The following is a 24,183-nucleotide window of genomic DNA, read 5'->3' as shown; positions in this document are numbered from 1 at the left end:
AAACTGAGGCCCAGGAATTTAAGTGACTTGTCAAAGGTCACACAGTTAATTAGTATCAACTCAGGTCATCTGATTGTAGAGCCATTGTGTCCCTTCCCCTAGACCTTGCTGCCTCCTATTGAGAATACAGTCATCCCGGATGGTGGCTCAACTGAATGTCAATTCCTTAGGGTAAGAATTCTCTCCATTTTGACCTCATAGCAACCAGAACCTAGCACAATGTTTTGTACTAATTAGGTGCTTAATAAATGCTTGTCGAATAAAATAAAACAATTTTAGTAATGGTAATAACCAACATTTATAAAATATCTTAATGTTTATAAAGTACTTTACATGTGATATCACATTTAATCCCCACAACAACCCTGTTGGATAGATGCTAATATTAGTATCCCCATTTTACAGATGAGGAAACAGCTTGAGAGAAGTTAAATGAGTTGCCCATGGTCACTCTGTTAGTAAATAATAGGTTTCAAACTCAGGTCTTCCTTACTCCACCGAGCCACTTAGCTGCCTTGCATAGGTCAGTGGTAAGAACATTGGATTCAGACTGAGAAGACCTTATTTTCAAAATCTCGGTGAACTTGAACAAGTCATTTCATCTCAATGTGCTTGTTTCCTTGTTTATGAAATTAATTGGTTGGTCTGGATGACATCTAAGGTGCTTTCCAGGTCTAAATCTATGATCCTCTGATTTACCCAAAGATATCCATTAAGTTGAGGGAGTTTTAGAGGTTGTGTAGTGGATAGAATGCTATCTAAGGAAGTCCCAAGTTCAAATATGACCTCAGATACTTACTAGAAATGTGACCCTGAGCAAGTCACTTCACCTCTTTTGTCTCAATTTCCTCAACTATAAAATAGGGGTAATATAATCTACCCCCCTCCAAGTTTGTTGTAAGGATCAAATAAGATAATATTTGTAAAACACTTAGCACAGTGTCTGGAATTCAGTGGGTGCTTAATAAATGCTTGTTTCCTTCCATAAACAAAGCTCCTGGACAGTCCAGAATAGGTAGCAGCTACAGGCTGGAGCAAGTATGCTGCAGTGTCACCTTTCATGAACAGATTTTTCATTAATGCCAGGGAGAAGCTTATCCAGAAAAGAAAATGCCAGGGACTCAGGGGGCACTTATCATTTGGAAAGGTGAAGGAATCTTGGTTGAGGTGGGCGCATGTTAGGGCTGAAGCAATGGATATCAGGAGGGGAGAAAGAACTACAAGGCTGTTTGCATTGGGGGTGCCAGCCAGCAAGAGAGAAGGCAGCATAAATTTCACTGAGGCAGAGCTAAATGGTAATGGAATTTAAGTTCTGTCATATGCTGTTAATTTGCAAAATAAATTGGTCAGAGCAGCAAAATCATTTAACTTCTCATTTGGTTTAAATAGCAAGAACCAGACAAATACCTGGGGAGGAGAATGGGGAATGTGGCAGCAATCTCTTGTCTGATGGGTTATTATCATTTCATATTTCTGGATCATTTTTGTCATTATAGGCATTTATTCACCAGGCTTTGCAGTATCCTGGAAAACCATGGATCCCTAGCCTTTTCTTTCCTATAGTTACCCCCCAGGATTTCACTTTCCCATTACCCCTACCCTTCCCCCCCACACATACACTACTATGACCCTGAACACTCAACTACAATGTAAATGCAATGACATACGTGAATAATTTTGGTAAATAATCTCCCTTCAAGATTCAACTCAAGTGCCGGTATCTCCTTGTATCTTTACCTGTTCTCCCAATCCAAAGTGAGCTCTCTCATTAAATTGTCCCAAAACACTTTCCCCATGCCCTGTATCTTCACTTCACCTCACTGGCCCCTCTCCCCTTCCCTCCTCCACACATACATATGCACATTCTATCTGCTATTATACTCATTTTAAGAGTTAATTATTGGTACAGAGACAAGAGCAGTGGGCTTGGAGTCAGGAAGTCCTAAGGTCAAATGTGATCTTACACCTTTACTAGCAGTATGACCCTAGGCAAATCATTTAATCTCTGTTAGCCTCAATGTCCATACCTGTAAAATTAGGGTGTTGAGAGGATCAAATAAGATAATGCATGTAAATTGCTTTGCAAATATTAAAAGTGCTATATAAAGTCTTAGTTATTCATGAAAAGATGTTGAGGCTTAATTAGTTTGCAAGATCATTGAAGGAAGTGTCTGGGTCATTGGTACAGCATTTCATCTGCAGCCCCTAGCCCCATCACCTTGCTTTTCCTTTTTGTTGGGAGTTGAGTTGGACCTGTGATTTCATTCATCTAGGGAACTCCTGGTCTGAAAATTCCCTCCATGGAAGCAAATCAGTAAGCCATTTATAATCTGTAGTCTTAAACAGATAACACAACAACACTGAAAGATTGAATGACATTTTTGTGCAGTTCACCCAACTAGAATGTGTCAGATATGGGGCTTGAACTCAGATCTTACTGAATTCCAAAGCCAGGCCTCTGCCAACTATGCTACATTTGGGAAAAGGGAGAATCTCCTGACTTTCATATGTAAAAGCTTATTAATTATGTATTGGGTTATATTAATTTGAATTGGACTCACCTCTGGGCCTGTTGGGAGCAGCTAAGTAGAACACTGGATAAGGTGCCAGGCCTGAAATGAGGAGGACTCTTCCTGAATTCTAATCTGGCCTCAGACACTTATCAGCTGTGTAACCCTGGGCAAGTCACTTAACACTTAACCCTGTTTGCCTCTGTTTCCTTATCTGTAAAATGAGCTGCAGAAGGAAATGTCAAGCCACTCCAATATCTTTACCAATAAAATCTCCAAAAGGGGTCGCAAAAAGTCAGATTGCACTTGAAAACAACTAAACAACAACAAAACTGGGCTTCAGTCTTTTCTTCTGATGACTGAGAAGGCTGAATTCCCTCACTTTAATTCTAATACACAGAATGTAGCTGGTTTTCTGTGATACTGAGTCAAAGATAACAACATCTATTTTTTTTTTCAGTTTTAGAAAGATCAGATGGCCACCTGAGCTGTGTTCTTCCTAGCTAAGATTAGGGTTAGGGAGAAAAGAGGAAAGGTTGTGAGTAGTGAGGAGATGAACAAGGTAATGATGGGGAAGGAGGTGCAGGTGTGGTAGATAATAACTAAAAGAGAGGAAGTGTGCTGATCGTTTTTTTCAAAGATGAGGGATCCCTTGATGACCCCCTCCTTTGAGAAATAATGCTGTAAGCATTACATGAAAGAAACATTGCATCATTATTCCCATTTTATAAATAAAGAAACTGAGGCACAGACAGTTAGAGTCAGGATGAGAATTCAAATAATTCAGTTTGATGTATTTGGGGGCAGTGTATTAGGGAAGGAGGAGGCTGAATCCTCAGATTTCTTTGATTTCATCAATAATACTGTCAATGGGCATAGGAACACCCTTTCCTCCACCTCCTCCCTCTGCTAGATTTCTCTTTCACTCTCCTGGCCTCTCCCCAAGTCATTTCACTGGTGGGGAACTTCTCCTCCTTCCGTATGGCAGTAAAGGAAGGAGAAACAGCTGCTCCTTACTGGCCCAGGGGAGCTTAGCCTTGGCTTCCCAGTTCAATCTTCCCATGAGGAAAAAATAAGGCTACAAATACAGAATTCATTTCCATACAAGTGCTGGAAAGGCTTTCTTGAGAGTGTGCTGAGTGTACCCAATTATTCCCAACATCTTTCTACTAATGAAGTTTTGAAAACAGCAAATCCTGCAGGTGTTCCTCTTTGTCATCCCTTTTTCTCCTTCTCTCCATTCCTCCCCCCTCCCTTTCTCTTCTCCCTTCCCCCTCTCTGTGGTGTAGCAGCAGGTATAATCTTGCATAGCTCTGCAGATTCTGAAGTCTGTGACTATGAATCTCTCTGTCAGATTTATTTAGACTTGGACAAGAAGCCATCCACAGCTGTCACTGGGATGGGGGAACAGTGGAGGGAACTCAAGGATGTCAGAAAATCATCTCCCACCCACCTCAGAACAGTTCTAGGCAGAGCCCCAGCTGTTAGATTTTTCATAAGTAACAGAGGAGGACAGTCAACCCAGGTCTGGAGCAAGGTGGCAACTTCTGATGTTACATATAGAAAACCCTGAAATGAGAACCTTGGGTGACTATTAGAATAGCGAATTAAAGGTGTTAACTTTGGTTTTTTTTTTTGTTTGTTTGTTTGTTTTAGTGAGGCAGTTGGGGTTAAGTGACTTGCCCAGGGTCACACAGCTAGTTAAGTATTAAGTGTCTGAGGCCGGATTTGAACTCAGGTACTCCTGACTCCAGGGCTGGTGCTCTATCCACTGTGCCATCTAGCTGTCCCCAAGGTGTTAACTTTTAAGGTAAATGAAAGGAGTGAGATGGGAGAGATAGATAACAGAACTATAAACTATTCTATTTAAAGAATTCATAATAGCTTAAACATGTAGCTTTGTTGTTGTTCAGTTGCATCTGACTCATGACCCCATGCACCATATTGTTGTGGCAATTTCTTGGCAAAAATACTCAAGTAGTTTGCCATTTCCTTCTCCAGTAGGCTTTGGCAAACAGGAATTAAGTGACTTGTCCAGGGTCGGATTTGAACTCGAGTCTTCATGTAAGCAGATCCAGTGCTCTATCCACTGAGCCACTTTACTCCCTCCTAGGCAAACAGAGGTTAAGTGACTTGCCCTAAATCCCACAAGCTAGTAAGTGTCTGAGGCCAGATTTGAACTCATATTTTTCTAACTCCAGTCCCAGGACTCTATCCACCAATCCATCTAGCTGTCCCCAAATACAGAATGCTTACAAGCAAATGCCTTTGGGGCAAATATTTGAAATGATTCTCATTTCATTTTGACCTATGAGAAAATGGGCTCTGGGACTGAGAAAGTTGTGAAGAATAGACTCAGGTCCAATAATAATCCCATGCCCCTCCCCCAGGGCCTCTATTATGAACATCGAAATTCGACTTGTGTCTCTCAAGCAATCACTCCAACCAGATCATTTGGCAGTTGATCAGATATATGGGGTGAGGGAAAAAGAAGAGTCCAGGAGGATGCCAAGGTTGTGAACCAAAGAACCATCTACAAATCCCACTTGCAGTCCTTGGCAAAGAAAAAAAAAGTAGATATTTCCAAGCCTGCCAATGCTTTAGGAAATTTGGGGCCTTGTGGGTAACCCACGATCATGGGGGTCAGACCCTCTGACGTCTGGCTACTCTGAAATTTTAGCACTGACTGGAGAACCATCTAGTTGGAACCCTCATTGAAATGGATTTTTTTCCCTTTCATTTCTTCCTCTCTGCTTTCAAGAGAGGCAAAACACAAGAAGCTGAACTGACCTTACACATTAATTTAAAACCACCGAGCTTTCAGTATCTTTCTTGGCTTCAGTGTGGCTTTAGATCAGTCTCTCGTCTTCTTTTAGGTCTAACATTCAATGATTTTGTGATTCTGATACCTGCTTCATTCAACAATTCAACCCTACTGTGTGCATTGGGAACAGAAATAATAACAATAAAACAATATTAAACATATTCACTAATATCTCATTTGATACTCTCTACAACCTTGATGGGGGAGGAGGAAGTAAACTAAGCAGATAATAACCAACTCCACTTTGCAGGTGAGGAAACTGGAACTCAGAACTGTAAAATGACTCACCTATAGAAGCGGCAAGTAACTGAGTCAGGATTCAAATCCAGGTCCTCTGATTTAAGATCCGGTACTTATATTCTAGTAGACCCCACCTATTCACAGAAGGTTAGGTATTCAGGAACATGAAATGATATGAAAAGTGCTTTGCAAACCTTAAAACCCCATGTAAGTCTTAGCTGTAGTTGTTGCTTATGAGCTTTCCTGTCAGGTTTAGGAGGAAGAACATGGAACCATTACCTGCTTCTGTAAGAAGTCTTAGCCATGATCCCGCCCAGCTGCTAACATCTCTTAGACTTATAATGTCCACCCTCTGGATCTCTTCTCTAAGATTAAATATAAATTCATGCAATGCCCATGTGAATCTGCCCCAAGACAACCTTTTCCTCTTTCTGGTTTGAAAGATGATGTATGGATCTTGGCTTACCTTCCTTCAGGCCCAGGAACAAGCTGATGCAAGGTGGTCTTTCTAGTAAGTAAGATAAAGAAGGAAAAAGGACCAAGAGCAAGCTCATGCTTTCCTTTATCTGTTGGTGCAAAGTGACCCCTACAATAAGTCCATCCTCCTAAATCCTAGCCAGTCACTCATCTTGGAGGCATGACCAGTTATTGAAAACCAATTGTGAGAGCTCTGCGCACTCTTAGCAAGTTACTAGTAGGTGGGCCCACACTTTCCATGAACAGACGTCCCTCAGATACCTCCAAATAAAAACCTATCTCCTGTAATACCATTAAATTGATTAGGGATCTCATCAAATCAGTGAGGGGTAGAACTCTGACCCCTGCTACCACCACATAAATATGAGCAGTGCCTGCCATGATTATTTTTGTTACCTCATCCTTTTCATCTTATATTTGATATAAGGGAGCTCACATGGAAATGGCCACTATCCTATTATTTGTCTGTGTCTAATCTGAGAACTTGAGCTTTTTGTAACTAAGTCTTGAGATGCAAGTTCATCCTCTGTAGGCTCACTGAAAGCATCTTCTAGACAATTCCAGCAGCAGAAAGTTTAATGTAAATTATTTGCATTTTATTCTGTTTCTATGTGGAGCAATAGGTAGAGTGCTAGGCTTAAGTTGGGAAGACTTCAGTTCAAATGCAACCTCAGACATTTAATAGCTTTGTGACCATACACAAACCATTTTATCTCTTTTAGCCTTAGTTTCCTGATCTGGAAAATATGGGATTCTGATGGCTTCTAATGTCCCTTTAGTCATAAATTTGATTCAGAAGACTGGACATTCTTCTGCTAAATCTTTACATTTATTTCATGATGCTTGGAGATTATATGGTGACAGCCATTAGTTTTATTATTTCTGGGTGATTTGGGGTAACAGTTTTCTAATGCTGTTGCCACAGCAGTTTATCTGTGGTATTCTCACGGATATTTTGAGATGTATATTTATAACACAGGTATTTGTCATGTTACTTTATGAAAGACTGTGAGCTTCTGATATAGAATCATGGTCACCAGATTATATCTTGGAACTTTTTGTCTTTGAACTTCATCGCACTAAGATGAAAAGAACAAGTCAGGAACAACAACAACATAATGATAGTCATGGATTTTATATAGCGTTTTAATTATTGCAAAGCATTTAACAATTATCTCATTTTGTCCTTGTAATAATCCTATAAGCTAGGTGATATTGTAACCTTCCCTTTGACAGGTGAAGTAACTGAGGCAGAGATAAATGAAATGATTTGTCCTGAGTCATTTAGTAAGTGTTAGAGGAAGGATTTGAAGTCAGGCCTTCCTGATTCCAGTGGGTCCAGAATTCTATCCACTATTCTAACTAATTTCTTTATTTTTTTTAAATTTTATTTATTTATTCATTTATTTATTTTTGCGGGGCAATGAGGGTTAAATGACTTGCCCAGGGTCGCACAGCTAGTAAGTGTCAAGTGTCTGAGGCTGGATTTGAACTCAGGTACTCCTGAATCCAGGTCTGGTGCTGTATTCTAACTAGTTTCATAGTGCAGAGTGTGCTATGATTATATTTGAGGGAGACTCCAGTATGTGAGAGTTAGTAATTCCCAAAGAAAGGTGTGATCAGTCTTGTGCCCATAGCTGGCTCCTTGATGTGAAGTCCACTGAAAGAAAGGCCGGATCCAGTAATTATGATGAGGCTAACAATGTTTAAAACAGAAACATTGCAAATGACCGATATTTCTATGGTCCTCCTCTCGGTTATTCTTGTTATCTAACCCTTGACTTGTTTTGCCTGCAAATTTAAGAATATGATGCAGGATCCAAATCTCATAAGAGTAATACAGCCTTCAAACCCAAACTGTCAGCCTCCCTAGAAAAGCTTAGCTTAGCTTCAGCCAGGAGCTCCTTCTGATGCCTTCTCCTCCCACCTAGGAGCTGTAAGACTATACAGGTAGCCCTAGGTCACACCAGCCATACCCTAACATCACTCAGGAAAATCAATGGCAACTGCTTGGCCATACTGTTTTCCCTTGTCTATTTTTTTTCCTACCATAGTAGAACCAATGAAGAAAACAAATTTTAAAAACTAGGTTGTCTGGGGGATAGAGTGCCACACTTGAAGTAAGGAATACCTAAATTCAATTCATTTAAGCAACTTTACTGGTGTGATCCTGGCCAAGTAACCTAACCTCTCTGTGCCTCAGTTTCTTTATCTGCACAGTGAGGGACTAAGACTCAATGGCCTATAGGATCCCTTCTAGCTCCAAATAAGGGATTATTTAACGTGTGTGTGTGTGAGAGAGAGAGAGAGAGAGGGAGAGAGAGAGAGAGGGAGGGGGAGAGAGGGAGAGAGAGAGGGAGGGAGGGAGAGAGAGAGAGAGAGGGAGAGAGAGGGGGGAGAGAGAAAGAGGGAGGGGGGAGAGAGAAAGAGGGAGAGAGGGAGAGAGAGAGGGAGAGAGAGAGAGAGAGAGAGAGAGAGAGAGAGAGAGAGAGAGAGAGAGAGAGAGAGAGGGAGAGAGAGAGAGGGAGAGAGAGGGAGAGAGGGAGAGAAAGAGAGACATAGAGACTCAACATAGATAGCATTCTGGTGAAGCCCATGGAATCCTTTCAAAGAATAAATGTTTTATTTTTAAACTTTATAATTGAAGGAAAAGCTAACTTTCAGCTAGACATTAGTGAAAATAAAGATGTGAATTTTCCTCCCTTGAGTTCATGGGGCCCTTGAAATCTATCCACAGATCTAGGTTAACCTTCATAGTCCTCTATCCTGTGATCCATTTTTCAACACTCTAGGATCAGAACCATCTTTTCCATTCCACACACTACAATACTCTCCTTTATTCAGAAAGTAACTTCTCAATATGTGTAAGATAAAGGTTAACCTAGGCAAAGATATAGTAGAATTCTGGCAACTGGAGTGGATTCATTGTGAGTGGCAGGGAAGAGACAGAGACCCTAAAACATCCAAAGATTGATGTGTACCACCGTTGCAATTACCATCAGGGAAGGCTGAATGTGAGTGAGCTTTCCCATTTGGGAGTTGTGTTGTTGCTGTTGTTCTTATTGTTGTTTGTCCTTCATTCTTGAAGAGGACCAATACATCAGGAGCTTATGCCATGACTTGAAGTAAAGACTTGTGGTGAATTGGATTTAAGTGAGGGAGGGCTGTGCAAGGTCACCAACCTCACCCTTTCCTTCAGAGCCATCTGGGTCCAGTGGCAAGATATACATCAGGACTACTGTAGATAGCCCCGGATGTTTAAGGCAATTGGGATTAAGTGATTTGTCCAGGGCCACACAGGTAGTAAATGTCTGAGGTGAGATTTGAACTCAGGTCCTCCCAACTTCAGGGCCAGTACTCTATCTATTATGTCACCTAGCTGCCCCCCAGCAGGGAACATTTGCAATGGGAAAAGGTAGACCCTCTCTATATGAATTGATGGCCCACAAGATGCTTAGGGCCTGTCAGCCCAGGACTGGGGGACAGGACTGCAGTTCATTCCCGCAAGGCAACAGTAGTCCCAAGGGCATTCTTTCTTCCTTTCCTCTAGCCCTCCCCTATCCAAACCAGCATAACTACCAAAAAGGAAGCATCTTCCTGCTATGTCAGCACCCTGGGGCAACTCCCAATTGTCATGTGCTAATCACAGAGCTAAATTTAGTTCACTGTTTCCCTAACATGTGTGCAGCCACATTTACTCTCTATATTTCAGAAAGATCACAGTTTGTGTTGCCAAGCACTTTCCCCCACTTTGTCCTAATGTCCCACTTCTGAAAAAATTCATTGAAGCCATATAGACCTATAAGAAAGGAAATGAGAGCATAGGTTACAGCAGAGCTTTTCTCCTACCCACACTTCTTTGTTCATTCAAGGAGCATTTAGTTAGTATGTATTATGCACCATTAAAGGGCAGCATGCTTAGTGGGTAGAGAGCTGGCCTCACAGGCAGGCAGAGATGGGGGGGCGTCTTGTCCCTGACCCAGCTGGGTGATGCTGGGCAGCTCAACCTCTCACAGCACTCTAGGCTTTTGTCCAAGACCTTCAGTGGCAGAGAAGGTGTCAATCTGCTTTAGTAGAAGGAGTCTCTGGATCAGAGAGTTTCGTCTACCAGAAAAATCACTAATCTAGCCCTTATCTCTTTGTATAACATACTGGGCAGGGGGGAGGGGGGAGGGGAAAGGAGAAGGAGATGGCAAGGTATACAAGGGTAAATTAGACAGTCTCTGTCTTCTATGTCTTCCAGCCCAGTAATAACAATCATAATAAGTGACACTTATGCTTTATAGCTTGCAAAATGCAGTGATAAAACTTGTGCATCATAAAATAAGAAACTATGATAAGAATTAGAATATCTGTTAGTGAGAGGAGGATGAAGGGCCATCAGGTAAGATGAGAAAGAACATTCGGTCAAAGGAGCAGGGAAGGCTTCGAGGTAGAGGGGGCAGTGGATGGTGGAGCCAGAATGGCAACAAGCAAAAATGAGGAGGGAGATCCTAGGGTCATAAATTTAGAGTCATCTCATCAGCTGCCCTGTGTTTACTTCCTGTTTGTTCCTTTCCCCCTCCCTACCTCTGGAACCATATTCAACTCAATCCTTGCTCTTGGAAAGGGCGGGTCCATCAGCTTCATTTATTCATTTATTAACCCAGTAATTTTCCAAACTTAAATATTCCTCATTGGCCTAAAGTGAGGCCACTCTCCTACATTTGTTGTCTTCTCTATTAGAATATAATCTCAGCTGTGTGACCCTGAGCAAGTCACTTAACCCCAATTGCCTCACCAAAAAAAAAAAATATAAGCTCCTTGGGGGCAGGAACTCTCTTCATTTTTATATTTTTATATTTGAATTCTCAGCACTTAGCACAATATTTGACACATAGTAAGCACTTAAATATTTTTTTCATTTATTCATTCATGAGGTGTATGGGTGTTTGAGGAGGACCTACACCTCTGGAGTGAGAACTCGATGAGTCCTTTTCAGGGCTTTTTATTCACTTTTGCTATCTACCTTCACCCAAGTCTCACCTGTGGCTCCAAGAAGCTGTAGCATGGCCTGGATTCAGGAGGACCTGAGTTCAAATTCGTCCTCAGACACTTGAGACCTACTTGCTGTGTGACCCTGGGCAAGTCACTTAACCCTCATTGCCCCACAAAAAATAACTTTTAAAAAAAGATGCTGAAGTTATCTGCTGCATTCCAAGCCATTGCTAGTAGTCTTGACTTTTGTTGGGTTACTGAACTTCAAGGACTCATGAAGAGAGAGTGAGGCTGATGGCTCTGTGCAACTTTTCCTCAAATAAACCCAATATACTCACAAGTCATCACCTATGATGTCATTGGTCCTATTCAAAAACAAAGGACAAACAACATGGAAACTTAGAGGTCATCTAGTGAAATCATCACATTTCATAGATGAAGGAGCTGAAGTCCAGAGAAATTAAGTGACTTGCCCAAGGTCACACCCCCAGTGAGTAGCAGAACCATGATTTGAGCTTAAGTACCCCTGACTCCAATTTTCTTCACTGTCTCCTCTGAAGAGAGACGATATTCCCTACTAAAACACAAAGGCTAATTTCAATATTTATAGATCATTAGAAAAAAAAAGTTAACACCTTGCCCTATTTGCTGCTTTGATGCCTATCAGAAGGGAAATTTAAACTCTTGTTTTGATTTTTACCCTTTATATCTGACAGTGTTCAATTTTCATCCGGTGATCACTGATTTCTGTGTGTGTTGGGACTACAGAGTAGAATGCAATGAGCCAAATAATGTTTGCCTCGTGCCTGAGGTCTTGATGACTGAGAGTTGGGAATGAAGCTCCAACCCAAAGCTGTGTTAGAATCCAAAGAGCTTTTAGGGGTGGAATTCAGGATATCAGGTTGCCTATTCACTTCATACTTATTTCTTTTAGGCTATCTTCAAATCATCTTAGTTTGTATTTTATTCTGCAGGTACAACTTAGATATCATTACCCTGGACATGTACTCAGGAAAGCTGTTGTTGTTGTTGTTGTAGATGCTGTTGTTTGTCCCTAGTTCTCAAAGAAGACCATGACATCAGGAAATGACCTCATGACTTTCAGTGAATTGGATTTAAGTGAGGGAGGGCTGTGCAAGGTCACCAACCTCACTATCTCCTCCAGAGTCATCTGGGTCCAGTGGCAAGATATTTATCAGGGCAACTGGAGTCGGCCCCAGATGTTTAAGGCAATTGGGGTTAAGTGACTTGCCCAGTGTCTGAGGTGAAGTTTGAACTCAAGTCCTCCCAACTTAAGGGCCGGTGCTCTGTCCATTTCACCACATAACTACCCTTAAAGCTATTGCATATGTAGTCACCAAAGGGGAGAACTTTTACTCCAACACATACCAAAATAATTCATGTATAATGACCAGTTTGCACTATAAAATCAGCTTACATGCTCAATCAACTAATTAATAAGCATTTATTAAGTACCTACTATGTACTTGCTGGGTGTTATGTTAATTCCTGGGAATACAAAAAGAGGGAGGTTGAGGGACAGCTAGGTGGCACAGTGGATAAAGGACTGGCCCTGGGTTCAGGAAGACCTGAGTTCAAATCTGGCCTCAGACACTTAACACTTACTAGCTGGGTGACTCTGGGCAAGTCACTAAGTCATTTAATCCTCATTGCCTGGAAAAAAAAGTGGGATACTAAAAAATACAAGTATATTCAAACTAGATGCATAACATACATGCAAAGTAAAGATAAGGCAGTGAGTCTGGGAGAGGGACACAAATAGCTAGGGAACTGGACAAGGAGCCGTGGAGGAAATGGTACCGGAGCCAAGTTTTAGGGATTCTAAGATGTGGAAGTGAGGAGGAGATGCATTCCCCAAACTGGAAGGGACCTTAGAGATCATCTAATTCAATGCCCCTATTTTACAGATGAGGAAACTGAGGCCAAGAGACGTCCAGCAACTTGTCCCAAGCCATATAGGTTGTACTTAATACAGAAGGGTTTGCAAATCAGATCTTTGACTCCAGATCTATCACCCTTTTTGACTTTACCATAAATGTCTCTACCACATCAAGTTATCACACACTCATGTGTGCGCGTGCATACACACACACACACACAGAGGTTCTTTGAGGAAATAGTCGCTGAAAAAAGTCAAGACATTTAGATTGTAGATTCCTTAAGCACAGGGAACATCTTTTACCTTTCTTGGTATCCCCAGTGCTTAGCACAGCACCTGGCATATAGTAGGCACTTAATAAATGTTTGCTGACTGACTGTCAAGTCTGAAAAAAGTAGTCTGCCTCAGAAACTTCCAGAATACAACTCTGTTTCTGCTACATACTTTAAGATCCAAAAGGCAGAGCAGACCTTGTGTACGTGTTAGCTAGTAGCCTATATGATGCCAATATAATGCTGTCTTTAGTTCAATCAATATGCATGTATCATTAGGACCTAGAGAACAGCAATGGTTAGTTTTGGGACATTGATGAAGCCATTAGAGTTGCCATATACTAGTCTATTGGGGACACCCTTCCAATGTACTCTGAAAAAGGATTATTTAGTTAAGAACCATTGCTTATTATTTATAGTAACTAGATAGCAGGCTGTTTTTGCAAAGTACTATACTTCTTTTAAAGTTATTATCTGAATGTTATATTTTCTGGTAACAAAGTTACCATCATGACACTTGAAGAAGCACTTAGTAAGTGTTTATCATGTACAAAGCACTATGCATACAAAGAAAAGCCAAGACATAGCCCCTGCCCTCAAGAGGTATACGTTTTAAAGGAGGAGACAACATGAAAAAAGCTGCGTGTGTGTGTGTGTGTGTGTGTGTGTGTGTGTGTGTGTGTGTGTGTGTGTGTGTGTAAAATCTTTGGGGGGGGGCAGGGCAATGATGGTTAAGTGACTTGCCCAGGGTCACACAACTAATAACTGTCAAGCGTCTGAGGGCAGATTTGAACTCAGGTCCTCCTGAATCCAGGCCCGGTGCTTTATCCACTGAGCCACCTAGTTGTCCCCTAAAAAAAGCTATGTAACTATTTACAAAAATATTAATATAGATATGGAGAAAGACAGAGAGAGGGAGAATGAAAAGCAATCCAAGAGACAATGCCATTAGAAAATGAGGGAACTAGGAATGGACTCCTTTTAGCTGAGTTTTGTAACGATTGGAATGACGCCACCTGCTGGAGACTTACTGTAGAAGAGTTCCGCCCATGAAGGGAAGGTCTTTGAGGGCAAGACCAGAAGTCTTTTCTTTGGTGTCAGGAAGTGATGTTTGCTTGTGGGAGGAAGGGGGGAACCTGGCGCTCTGTGACTGGGGCTCTTTTCCTGTGGACTCTGGTGGAGAGCGGAGCTAGAAATGTGCTCTCCCTTTAATAGATAGGAATCTAGGCCTTGTCTTCTCTCTTTACCAAATTCTTATTCTCCTTAATAAATGCTTAAAAGTCTAACTCTTGCTAAAGCTTATAATTTATTGGCGACCACTCATTAGATATTTTAGACAGACTAGCTAGAATTTTAGCCCTTAACAGTTTCTAATAAATTTAGGGAAACCGAGAGATAAGGTGAAGGGGCAGAGTATTGCAGACATCAGGGCAGCCAATGCAAAGGTGAGGAGGTGGGAGATGGCCTGCTATGTTTGAAGAACCAGTAGAAGGCCTGTATTGTGGGATTAGCTGTGGAGCTTTTTTCTTAGTGTAGTTTAATAAAATTAGCCAACTGCACTGGTAGGCTACAGGCTAGACCTTAGTAATGCTGTGCCTGGAGCCAATGTGGTCAGTTCTAATCTTCAGGAAACTATTTTGTATGTTGTTCCCCACCCCCCTTTTGATACTGTGAGGTTTGGGGACAAAGACATGAAAGAAAAAGAAAAGGGACAAAAATAATATTAGGTGAGAGATTTGATATGTTCAGGAAGGAATGTCAGAATTGGTGTAGTCACTCTTTGGGAGTGGGTGTAAGAATGCCAAGGTCAATCTAACTGTCTCCCTATAGCCCTTGTAATCTGGGATGTCCGTTTGCTAGAACCTTTTTCCATACTACTCCAGTAAAGAGAGTGAATTAAAAAGAAATGTGAAAAATCATTCAATCATGGAACCTAAGAATTCGGAGGGATCTGAAAGGTCATTGAGCCTACCTTCCTGTCTGATCAGACTCTCCAGGATTTTTAAAGCTCAGGCAGTTACTATTTCAGTTGGCTGATATCACAAATCACAGAATCTAAGGGTTGAAAAGGGATCAGAAAAAAAAGAAAAGGAATCAGAGGCGATGTAACCCAAACCACAGCTGCTGTGTCATCATCCATAAATCAGTCAATCATCATCTTAAAACAACTAACATTTATATTACACTTTAAGGTCTGTAAAACACTTTAAAAATATCTGTCTGTCCTCATAATAATCATGGGAGGTGGGACCTATAATTATGACCATTTTAAAGATGAGGAAACTGAGGTGAAGATAAATTAAGTGGCTAGTAAATGTCTAAGGAAGTATTTGAACTCAGGTGTTGCTGATTCCAGCAGTATTCCCATTGCATCACCTAGACGGAGCAGATCTTGTTTGTCTTTTTATTCATAGAAGTTCTTTTGATCCCCTGCTTGGGCACACCTGTGCTTGTCCATCTTCTACTTAAGATTATGTGGGTAGCTTTGAATGATGGGCAGCTCGTTACTCTTCCACAGAAACAGTGGCTTTCCCTAGATGTCAGGCAGAGCCATCCTGGAGAGGAGAGGGGAATGGATGGGGCAGTAGTCATTTGCCTTCGTGAATTTTCTTTTTCTGTGTCGCAGAATGATTTCTGGAGCAGCAAAATGAAATAGGGGGAAATGAGTAAGAAGGAAGCAAACCCTTCCCATCCCTAACCCTCCAACCTTTCTAAGGCTTAAAGGAATTGAGAAGGATTAACTGCATCTTGATTTTAATTGTGACAGCCAGTAGACATCAGCGAGTGAGCGTCCCTTCAAATGTTTAATAGCAATTACAAGTGTTAATGATGGAAAGCTGGTAGCTCTGTAGGTGAATTAGAAACTCAAGGCTGCTGCCTTATGCCTGTTGCCACAGTGTCCCCTAGTGGTTAAAGTGCCATATTACATTCTGAGTATGAGACTAGAAGGAGAAGAAGATTGTAGGGTCTTCTTATCCATGTAAGAGATGAAAGACTGCAAGAGTTCTTAACCTTGTTTGTGCCATGGACCACTTTGAATGGTGAAGCCTAAAGACCCTTTCTTTTGAATGCATGAAATAAAAATCATAGGAATACAGAGGAAATCAATTGTATTGAAATCGCATTATCGCAGTATTTTTTAAAAATAAAACGAGTTCATTAACCCCAGGCTAATAACCCCTGAGTCCAATCAAATTATTTTACATTTGGGGAAACCGATGATCAGGAATGTTAAGTAATTAGCCTAGAGTCACAGAGTTAGTGACTGTTTGAAGTTCCTCTTGATCCACTGAATTATTTAACCTCCCCCTTCTTTTCTTACACTTGTATCACTCTCTTCATTTTCATTTTTTTTTTTTTTTGGTGTGGCAATGAGGGTTAAGTGACTTGCCCAGAGTCACACAGCTAGTAAGTGTCAAGTGTCTGAGGCCGGATTTCAACTCAGGTCCTCCTGAATCCAGGGCCAGTGATTTATTTACTGTGCCACCTAGCTGCCCCCATTGTTTTCTAGCATCATAGATTTAAAGCTAGATATTATCATCATGGGGTTCTTTGAGGTCATTTCTTCCCCATTTATTTTATAGTAGCAGCTACTGAGACCCAGAGAGGGGCAGAGGCTTGCTCAAGTTTCCTTAAGTAGGGAGTTTTGGGTGCTGGATTTAGAGTGGTGGGAAATGGGTTTAAATGCCCATTCCCTAAGTGACCTTGGGTAAGTCACTTCTGCCTTAGTTTCCTCTATGTCCAGAGCCCAATCCACTTTGCCACTTAGCTGCTCTCTATGCACGGTTTAGTCATCCCTATTTGTATTTGAGCTTGATATGACTACCCCCACACCACTGCAAGTCCTAGCCAATGATTTTTTGCAACATTCACCTATAATTGAAAAATAAAATAAAATAGAATGTTCACTTCTATTTATTTATGTATCATATAAGTGAAATTTTTGAGACGTTCAGATGAAATCCATTGCAATTACTTTCTTCCTCCTCATTGCAGCTGTTCTCCACCTATTCTCAACTTGAGAGTGCCATCTAGCGGTCATTTTCCAAGTAGACACGCTTGTTGAACATAATTACAACAAGCAGGACTACGAGTTGATAGTGAAATACAGCTAATTATATAGAATGCCAGGACCCACTAAGAGCCTCTTGAGTTATTCAGACAAAGCCTCATAGAGATATTTTTGAAAACTTGGCTCAGAGAGAAGTGCTCCTCGCTGATTTTCAGTATTTAAATTCCCCTTTTTCTTTCTCTTTGTTACAAAGAACAATGCCACAGAAACAGATCTCTGGGAAGTCCTGAGCTATTTCATTTGTTCTTATTTCTTATTCCTGATCAGTGGTTATAATCCTCCCAACAGAAACCATAGAATGCTTTTAGTTGGCTTTGGAGGAGACCAAAGGCTGGTGGGCTGGTGGGGGAGGGTAGGTTGAGATGAGTCGGTCCATCAATAATCATCAAGCATTTATTAAATGCTTACACTGAGCCAGGCTCTGTGCTTATCTCATGAAATACCAATCTAGGCAGAAAGAGAGCTGCACCCTCAAGGAGTTTACATTCTATTGGGGGAAAGATAACACATGAAAGGGAGCTGCAAAAGATTGGGAGAGAACAGGGTGGAAGGTACTCAGTTTAGGGGTATAGTAGAGAAGGTCTCAAGTACAGACTGAAGAGGAATGAGAGCCGACTGACCTAACACCCCCTTCTTAAATAGGGGTTCTGGGAGAAGTTATTCAATGACACAGAGAAAGACAGAGAGACAGACAGAGAGACGGAGACAGAGACAGAGAGACACAGAGAGAGAGAGACAGAAAGGCACATACAGAGAGACAGAGACAGAGACAGACAGAGGGAGAGAGGGAGAGAGAGACAGAGAGGGACAGGGGCAGCTAGGTGGCACAGTGGATAAAGCACTGGTCCTGGATTCAGGAGGACCTGAATTCAAATCTGGCCTCAGACACTTGACACTTACTAGTTGTGCGACCCTGGCCAAGTCACTTAACCTTCATTGCCCCACAGCAAAAACAAACAAACAAACAAAAACAACAGAGAGTGACAGAGACAGAAAAAGAGACAGAAAGACACACACACACAAAAGACAGAGACATAGAGAGACAGAGAGACGGAGAGAGACAGAGAGACAAAGACAGAGTGAGAGACAGAGACAGAGAAAAAGAGACAAAGACAGACACAGAGAGAGACAGACACAGAGGGACAGAAAGAGACACAGAGAGGGACAGACACAGAGAGAGATAGACAGAAACAGAGAGACACAGAGAAACAGATAAAGACAGAGACAAAGAGAGAGAGACAGAGACAGAGGGAGCGGAAGAGGGAGAGAGAGAGTGATTCAGGGGTGCAGGCTACTTCCACTGCATGAATTCCAGGGTTGGAGTGAGGTTTTAGGATGATAGAGAAAGTACAGAATGTAGCCAGTACAGAAATGAGTCTCAGGGTTATGGACCCTTCTCCCTGAAGGGCTACAAAAATCCCTGTGCAGAACCAAGTCTCTGTAAAGGCATCTCCAATCAGTCTGGACCCCCTAAAAGGCTTCTGGCAAGTTGGTGCAGGTACTATTGCCTCCTTTGCTGTGGAATCCCATTTGATTTTCTATTCTAGATTTGACAGAGCTTTTCGTGGCTCAGAAGACCTTCAGCTCGAACTGTACATCCCTTATAAAGAAACATGCCAGGGGGCAGCTAGGTGGTGCAGTGGATAAAGTACCAGCCCTGTATTCAGGAGGGCCTTAGTTCAAAGCCAACCTCAGACACTTGACACTTACTAGCTGTGTGGCCCTGGGCAAGTCACTTAACCTTCATTGCCCCACCAAAAAAAAAGAAAGAAATATGCCAAACGTGACAAAAAGTGAATCATGTAACTGTACCTGGTGACTCCTTTTCCCTAGTTTAGAAATACAGGAGGCATCTGCCCAAACTGGTACCAATAGCATTAATAAGAATGCAAAACTCACACATGATGCTATCAGATGCATTGTGGTTTCTTCAACTACCTTTAATTCAGTAACCATTGTATTAAGGGCCTACTATATGTCAGGCACTATACTAGGTGTGGTATGCACATAAAACTGTCTTTGCCTTCAAGAAGCTTACACAGTTCACCAGGGTCCTAAAAAGTCAGGAAAGACCTTCCAACACAAGTGAGTATAGGATAATGTACTTTCTGGTCTAAATCTTTTTTTCATTTTACAGAATAGGAAACTGAGGCCCTGTGTGGTTAAGCAATTTGTCCAAGGTCACAAGGGTGAAAGGTGTCATCTGAAGCCTGTTCCTCTGAGAGGAACCATCAGAATCATTTTTATACTGCTTGGCTAAGTGAGGAATAATCACATATACTTAAGTAGATATATAGTGAATAATGAGTAGAATGAGCAGTAGAAGAAAGCTTTGAAGAACCCTCAAAGCAATCACTATTTCCACCACTGGAAAAGGGCTAAAAATGTATCTTTTAGGTCTTTATGAGTTCCTTTAAAGTTCCTCCATCCATCCCTTGCCCCCACTCTTCAAAGATCCAGCTTGTCAGACATCCAGGGATGCTTGAGAAATGGGAGAACATCAGCATACATGTTCTGCCCATTGGCCCCAAGACGATTATTTTAACACTGATGCCAACAGTTAATGCTCCATAATGGAGCCCATATTCACTCTGAAAGGGTTCAGGACTTTTTTTGTTGTACAGCATTTTGATTCTCAACAACTTTCTCCTCAAACTTTTTTTCAAAATGGAAATTACAAGAAGAGCATAGGAGGCTAGAATAGCAACGCCAATGGATAATGTCTTTGGAGGGGGTATGTTTTTTCATGAATTCTGTATGGGTCCAGATTGATGGTGAATGTCTCCATCAAAAATAGAATTGGAACTCCCCAACTTGTTTTTCATCTCTCAGCCAAGAGTGGCAGGGTATTTTTTTCTTCTTTTTTATCACAATGCTCTCTACCTACTCAGAAAGCATTTTCCCCATCTTCTTACCATTGTCTAACATGTAAACATAGAAGTGCCAGTTTACTTTCTGGCATAAATGTGCTAGCAGAGAAGCAAGCTGTTCATTTCTGAACTTTTCGGAGTTCACCTACAAAGTTTTTCCCATTATCACCCATATTAACTGGACAACTGTTCTGATGATACTAGAAGGGAGGTCACTTGGAATCAGGCTCTAGGCCAGCCTTCCTGCCCTTGACAACCCATCTCTAATTAATGAGTTATTTGTCAAGTGGATTTCCCCACTAAAATTGGAAGTGCTTCCTCTTATACATACCTCCTCCAGGACACATTCTGATGCGATCAAGTATTAAATGCTGGTGTCCAACTGTAAAAAAGAGAACACATGAGGTTTTCTGGTGCTTCGTGCTTTTGTCTGCCTCTGTGCCTTTCCCCAATTTCACCGTGTCTTTCTTTTTTTTTTCCTTTGGCAGGCAACTCCCCCTCAGATGAATCAGAGGAGCGGGAGCGAGACCCTAAAGTGCTCACATTCCCAGAGTATATTGCCAGCCTATCCGAGTCAGGCACCAAACGCATGGCGGCTGGAGTTCGGATGGAGTGCCAGAGCCGAGGCCGGTGCCCCTCATCCTGTCCACTGTGCCATGTGACTGCCGGCCCTGATTTGCCCGCTGAGCCAATTCTCCTGGAGGTTACCAAGGCAGCTCCCATCTATGAACTGGTTACTAACAACCAAACACAGCGGGTGAGGGACCCAGGACTGTCATCTCCAGATGAAAACACAACAGGGGATTTCACAGATGGGTTCAAAAAGTGACAGGACACAGTGAAGCTCCACAGTAGACTAAAGCTATTAGAATATTTTAGTTAATCCAAGAACTTGATTTGCATGGGTTTGCATGTTTGCATATCAAATTTAATTAGTTCATTCATACCACCTACTGTACTCCAATTGGATATTCAGGGCTCATCTCACCTGAAATTACATAGCAAGTTTTTTTTTGGGGGGGGGGTTGTTTGTTTTTTATTGTTGTTGGGTGTGTGTGTGTGTGTGTGTGTGTGTGTGTAACACCCATAAGGCTTAGAAAGGAAGGGGTATACAAGGGAGGATAGGAGTAGAGCAGAAATTGGGAGCTCCCCATCCCTATCCACCCTTAGTCATAAAACTTAATATCCGCATGACTCTAGTTGTTCAGACATGGATAGATCAACTCAGCATCTTCCTTTATTCACATTGGGCCATTGACATGGGAGTGGAACCAGTTTCCCTTAATAACTTCTAAACCCAGAACTCACTGGTACACAGAGATGGGGCTATGGCCATCCAGCAGCTGTCCACTGGAGGTCGGTTTGCATGCCAGGATCATCATAAATTGTAAGATTCTCCATTTTATCACCCTTGGTCTCCAGAGAAGCTCTTAATAGCCTCTTCTCTCTGCCATATGTTAGGTCACTGAGTCACTTGGTCTCAGTCACTGTGTGTGTTAAAATCCAGGGAAAATTCTTGAATTCTGGTTCAGAGGCGGAGAGCTGGGAAAAATCTGGCAAAGGGTATGCCAACAAGTTTCTCATCTTCCTTCAACCCATCCCACTCCTACCTCCTCTTTGGTCAGTCTTTATGAGAAGAGTAACTTCAAATCAAAGAGTTAGAGCTGGAAGGGACCTTTGGGGGAATTAAGTTTCTCATTTTACAAATGAGGAACCTGAGGTAAAGATGTAGAGTGACTTGCCAAGAATCAACAGCTGTCTGAGGTGAGCCTGAACCCAATTTATTCCTACTTCAGGTGCAATAATCTTATCCCCCTACTCCCTGGCAGAATATGGCACTACCAAGAATGGCAGAGTAATGATGCCCTGTTATCAAGGGCAGCACTATTGATAAGGCATGGACTTGATGACCTTACAGAGAGCATCTCAGATATCTTAAGGATCCAATCAAAGGTAGCAGAAGGGTAATTTTTTTCCTTCCACCTTTTTTTTCAATGAAAGAGATGCTGTGTGAGGCACCCTGTTATGTAGCTGACACTCAGACTTTGGATCTAGCATTACTGAAAAATGTGGGGTTGGGGGGTGTGCCCACCTCTTTTTGTTTCTCCAATGACTAAAGTTCTTAAAAATGATTTTGTTCAGTATTTGAATGTGACCAGACTTCCTTTGGTCAAAAAGTGAATTCGTTCTCCTTCACTCCCCACCCCACCCCACTTACTCTGTAAGCAAATCAGAATGACTGTGGGCAGTGGAGGAGTGAGTGGGGGACAGTAAAGAGATGGGGAGGCTAAGGAACAAGACCCTGGGGAGTCTGCCCAGGCACTTCTTCAGTGAGGAGGCAGGGACTCCTGATCTGTCTTTGCCCCTTCACAGAGAGGAAGCACATGTCCCCAGAAATAGACTTAGCCCTGGATCTGGTGCAACAGTGGCTCTCCCTGACAGAGAATGCAGGCTTTGGGAGCAGGAATAATGAATGCCACCAGTTTATGATGCTTATGAAGAAAAGGGGAGAGGGGAGGGGAAGGAGGTAAACTGCCAATGCCTGAAGGCTCACCTGGAGGAGACAGCTTGGGGTGGGCCCTCACTTCAGGGTCAGCCTTAAGAAAGTCTGCGGTTTGTTTTAGGCTGGGTGTTCATTCCCTTCAACCCCTTGCCAGATACCAAAGAACATCCTGCTCCTCCTTCCTGCTTCACCTTTCAAAAAATAAGTGACAGGGGAGCTTTGTGGGCACTTTTAATATTATAGTCTCCAGAGTCATATAATGTAGATAGATCTATATTCCTCTCCCTGGCTCTTTTCTTTTCTCTGCTCTTGCCCTCTCCTCTTCTAATCTCTGCCCTTTCTTCCTTCTCTCTCTTCCCCTCCCTCCCTCTCTCCTTGCCTCCTTTTCTCTCTTCACTCCTCCCCCTTTCTCCTTCTCTTCTCTCTTTTTTTACTCTTCCTTCCCTTCCCTTCCCTTTTTTCTTCTCTCCCCTTCCCTTTCCTTCCCTTCTCTGTCTTTCTGTTTCTTCTTTCTCTCTTCACTCCTCCTTTCTCCATCTCTTCTCTCTCTTTGTTTACTCTTCCTTCCCTTCCCTTCCCTTTTTCTTCCCTTCTCTCTCCATCTGTCTCTTTGTGTCTACCACTGCTCCATCCTTCTTTCCCTCTCTAACACAATGCTTTACCCTCTCTTCATTTTTTTTTTGGTCCTGAAATAGAGGGAGAACAGAGAGAAATGTCAGGGAAATGAATGTTATGATGAAATTGAAAAGAACCTTAGAGATCATTTAGTTCAACCTGTCCTTGAACAGGAATCTTCTCTCCTAAATTCCTGACAAGTGGTTCTCCTCCCTCCCTGCTTGGGATAACCCTCTACCTCTTGAGAATGACCATTCCCATTATTAGAAATTGGTTTCATTTTGACTTTTCTTTACATCAAAACAAAATGGGCCTTTCTGCAGTCTCTACTTACTGCTTCTAGGTCTTTCCTCTGGAGCAAAGCAGGACAAGTTGAATCCCCAGGATAGCCCTTCAAATACCTGAATATAGTCGTCATGGCCCTCTCAGTCTTGTCTTTTCTGGGGTAAACACCCCAGAACTAGCCTTCGGTCAATCTTATTGTGGTATGATTTCTAGTCCACTCAGTACCCTAGTGACCTTCTAGGAAGCATTCCTGCTTGTGAATGTCCTTTTCAAAATGCAGTGTCCAGAACAGATGCCATCTGATCAGAGTAGGGTGATGTGGGATTATTACTTTCTCTAATCTGGGTACAGTTTCACAGAGGATAAAGGACTATAATAATAATGGTTATTCTGTTAATAATAATAATAATAATAATAAGTGCAGCTAGGTGGTACAGTAGATAAAGCACTGGCCCTGGATTCAGGAAGACATGAGTTCAAATCCAGCCTCAGACATTTGACACTAGCTGTGTGACCATGGGCAAGTCACTTCACCCTCATTGCCCTGCAAAATAATAATAATAAACAGTATGTATTTAGGACTCTAAAGTTTACAAACGGCTTTACATATGTTATCTCATTTGAGCCTTACATTCCTG

General features: G+C 42.0%; 1 protein-coding gene across 2 annotated transcripts in view; it reads left to right on the top strand.

The window, feature by feature from the left end:
- ASTN1 (astrotactin 1) overlaps positions 1-24,183 on the top strand; it is a 469,489-nt gene that overhangs the window by 412,500 nt on the left and 32,806 nt on the right. For both annotated transcript variants that reach the window (XM_043964036.1, XM_043964035.1), the window contains exon 17: positions 20,631-20,899. In XM_043964036.1, the coding sequence (XP_043819971.1) occupies positions 20,631-20,899 (269 nt within the window). The remainder of the gene's footprint in view (positions 1-20,630; positions 20,900-24,183) is intronic.

This window comes from Dromiciops gliroides, chromosome 4 (genome assembly GCF_019393635.1).
Source record: "Dromiciops gliroides isolate mDroGli1 chromosome 4, mDroGli1.pri, whole genome shotgun sequence".
Taxonomy (NCBI): domain Eukaryota; kingdom Metazoa; phylum Chordata; class Mammalia; order Microbiotheria; family Microbiotheriidae; genus Dromiciops; species Dromiciops gliroides.
This window is presented reverse-complemented; position numbering and strand designations above follow the sequence as displayed.